Source organism: Merops nubicus, unplaced genomic scaffold (assembly GCF_000691845.1).
Source record: "Merops nubicus isolate BGI_N331 unplaced genomic scaffold, ASM69184v1 scaffold42653, whole genome shotgun sequence".
Classification (NCBI taxonomy): domain Eukaryota; kingdom Metazoa; phylum Chordata; class Aves; order Coraciiformes; family Meropidae; genus Merops; species Merops nubicus.
Window position 1 is genome coordinate 4316 of NW_008601722.1, and position 2592 is coordinate 6907.

The 2592-nt window shown below is 54.8% G+C and overlaps 1 protein-coding gene across 1 annotated transcript in view; it reads left to right on the forward strand.

The window, feature by feature from the left end:
- PDAP1 (PDGFA associated protein 1) overlaps positions 1-2592 on the forward strand; it is a gene marked incomplete at its 5' end in the record, with an annotated part of 5137 nt that extends 2545 nt beyond the window's left edge. The window contains 3 exons of the mRNA XM_008938076.1: positions 692-813; positions 1616-1767; positions 2366-2592. Of these exons, the coding sequence (XP_008936324.1) occupies positions 692-813; positions 1616-1767; positions 2366-2424 (333 nt within the window). The remainder of the gene's footprint in view (positions 1-691; positions 814-1615; positions 1768-2365) is intronic.

Below are 2592 nucleotides of genomic sequence, written 5' to 3' on the forward strand. Positions count from 1 at the left end.
GGGGAAAAGTCCCAGGCTGGACTCAGCCACAGATGGCAACTGGGTCCAGGAGCTGGATTCTGGAACCTGGTTCAGGAACACAGGGCTCAGGATCAAAGGCAGAGTGGATGGAGCAACCCTTGGATGCTGGGCACTGCAGGAGCAGCAAAAGAGGAAGGAGGAAGGGGCTTGACCCTCCTGATCCTTCAGCTCTATCCTGACTATGAGATGGGATGGAACACCCCACTGCTCAATTCAGGGTCACTCATCCTGTCTGCTCCTCCCTGCAGCTTTGGCCTGTACTTTCTGCCCCCCTCTGTGTGGTGCACAGGACTCAGCAGTGACCTTGGTCTGCACTCCAGCCTTGGTGGTGACTCTAAACAGGGAGTGTTATCACTGCTGGGAGCAGACACTGCCTGTGAGACTGTGCTGTGAGCTTCAGACAGGGCAGCTGCTCAGCAGAGCTTCAGCTGAAAAGCAAAATCACTGAACAGAATTAGCTCTGCTCTACCCCAAACCAGGACAAAAACACAAAGGCAAAGCTTTCAGAGAGGGCTGGGGATGCCTGGTGCCATAAATCTTGGCTCATAAATGGGTTTGAATCTTTAGAAACATCTCGAATTCTGCTCTTGGGGTGTTTGGCAGTGTGTCTGACACAACCCAGCATGGGGTGTGAGAGCTTCTTACCCTTCCTCTTCTTCTTGAACCTTAGCAAAAGCGCAAGGGAGTGGAAGGGTTGATAGACATAGAGAATCCCAATCGTGTGATTCAGACAACCAAAAAAGTCACTCAGCTGGACCTGGATGGACCCAAGGAACTCTCGCGACGAGAGCGGTGAGTCTTGTCCTGGGATTCCAGCCCTGCTGCTGGAGCTCTGGGAGGTGTTTCCCTGCTCTGTGTGGGGGGGTGTTTCAGGGAAGGCCTTTAAATGTCTTGCTGTCGAGAGCAGACCCCCAACTGCCAAGCAGGACTTGCTGTGGTTCAAAATGTCTTTCCTCACAAGCTTCACACAAGCTGTGTCCTCTGGCTGCCCTGGTGCAGGCAGCTGGGCCGGGTGCACCAGGAGAGTGAGGCCTGTTGCTGTGAAGCAGCTGTAGGCTGTTCCTTTCCTGAGGTTTTATGCCAAAAAATGAGACTTAACCAAACTGCATTAACCAGCAGTCCCCCTGTGGCCTGCTTTAACCTGCTGCAGAAGCTGCTCTGGGGACACGTGGTATTTTCATGGGGTCCTGGAGACATTTTTGTCTGGGCAGATGAATAAGATGAGAACCAAAGCTTCATCTTGTAGTTTCACTTATTAATGGGAAAGATTTAAGTTTGCTTCTTTGGGATGGATTGCTCTGGCAGAAGTTCATCTTGGAGGGTAAGGCTGGAAAAAACACATGGTGGTGCTGTGCAGTCTGGGGCTGATTCCTTTGACCTCATCACAAGTGTCCTTGTTGAGCTGAATGAAGGGAGAAATAAACTCTCCTCTCTTCAAAGCCACAACAGATAAAACCTGTGCTTGAAAACTGGTGACAGGACCCCCTAGACTCTGTGGGCAATCCCTCTGTGTCCTCCCAGCCAGAGAGCCTCCCCTCTCTGCCCGTTCCCACCAGCTCATTGGGGTGCTCTGGTGACTGGTGTCTTTCAACAGGGAGGAAATAGAGAAACAAAAGGCAAAAGAAAGATACATGAAGATGCACCTAGCTGGTAAAACAGAGCAGGCAAAGGCAGACCTCGCCCGGCTAGCCATCATTCGCAAGCAGAGGGAAGAAGCTGCCAGAAAGAAAGAAGAAGAAAGAAAAGGTTAGAGACTAATTAGTCGTGTCCTCTTAATTGCCTTCGCGATGGCTGCGCTGCCGAGAGGCCCAAGGTCTCCTGTGCTACGTGGTGATCCCCAGTTGCTTGAGGTCTTGCTGGGTGTCAGCACAACTCCCCTCACCAAAACCAGCTTGAGCTGTTTGATGCTCACAGAGCTCTTGTCTGTCTGAACAGGGGGCAGGGGGAGAGAAGGGAACTGCCCTGGGTGTCAGGGTTGTCCTCAGCCCCCCAGCCACGCTTTGGAGGGTTCCTGGTGCTGGGTGTGGTTTGTCATGCTGGGGATGTGCCCTGCCCAGGGAGTCTGCAGCACTCCTCTCTCACCTGGCCTTTCTCTTGAACCACAAGCCAGATGAGCTGCTCTTCTCAGTGGCTTCCACGGAGACATCTGTGCATCGGGGTCCTTTGCAGCCCCCCAGAGAGAGGGGAAGGGTTGAGGGGGCTGCTGCTCTTGGCTCTGGAGGGGCTCTGCCGGGGGTTGGCGGGGAGCGCTGGAATTTCCCTCATCCCCTGGCTGTGCTGGGAGGATTCCAGTCCCCAGGGCTTGTCAGGCCCTGCTGAAACCTCTGCCCTTGTCCTCCCCCAGCGAAGGACGAGGCGGCGATGGCGGGCAGGAGGATGCAGTCCCTCTCCCTCAACAAGTAAGCGCGGGACACGCGGGAGGAGGAGACGCCAGGGACCCGTGCCCGCTGCTGCCAGGACCTGTGTCGTGTTGCACGCCACCACGGGGTGCACCATGGCACCGACGTCCCCTTCACCTCCCAGAGACACTGGCCACGTGTTTGTCCTCATCCTGGCACGGATCTCCCTCTG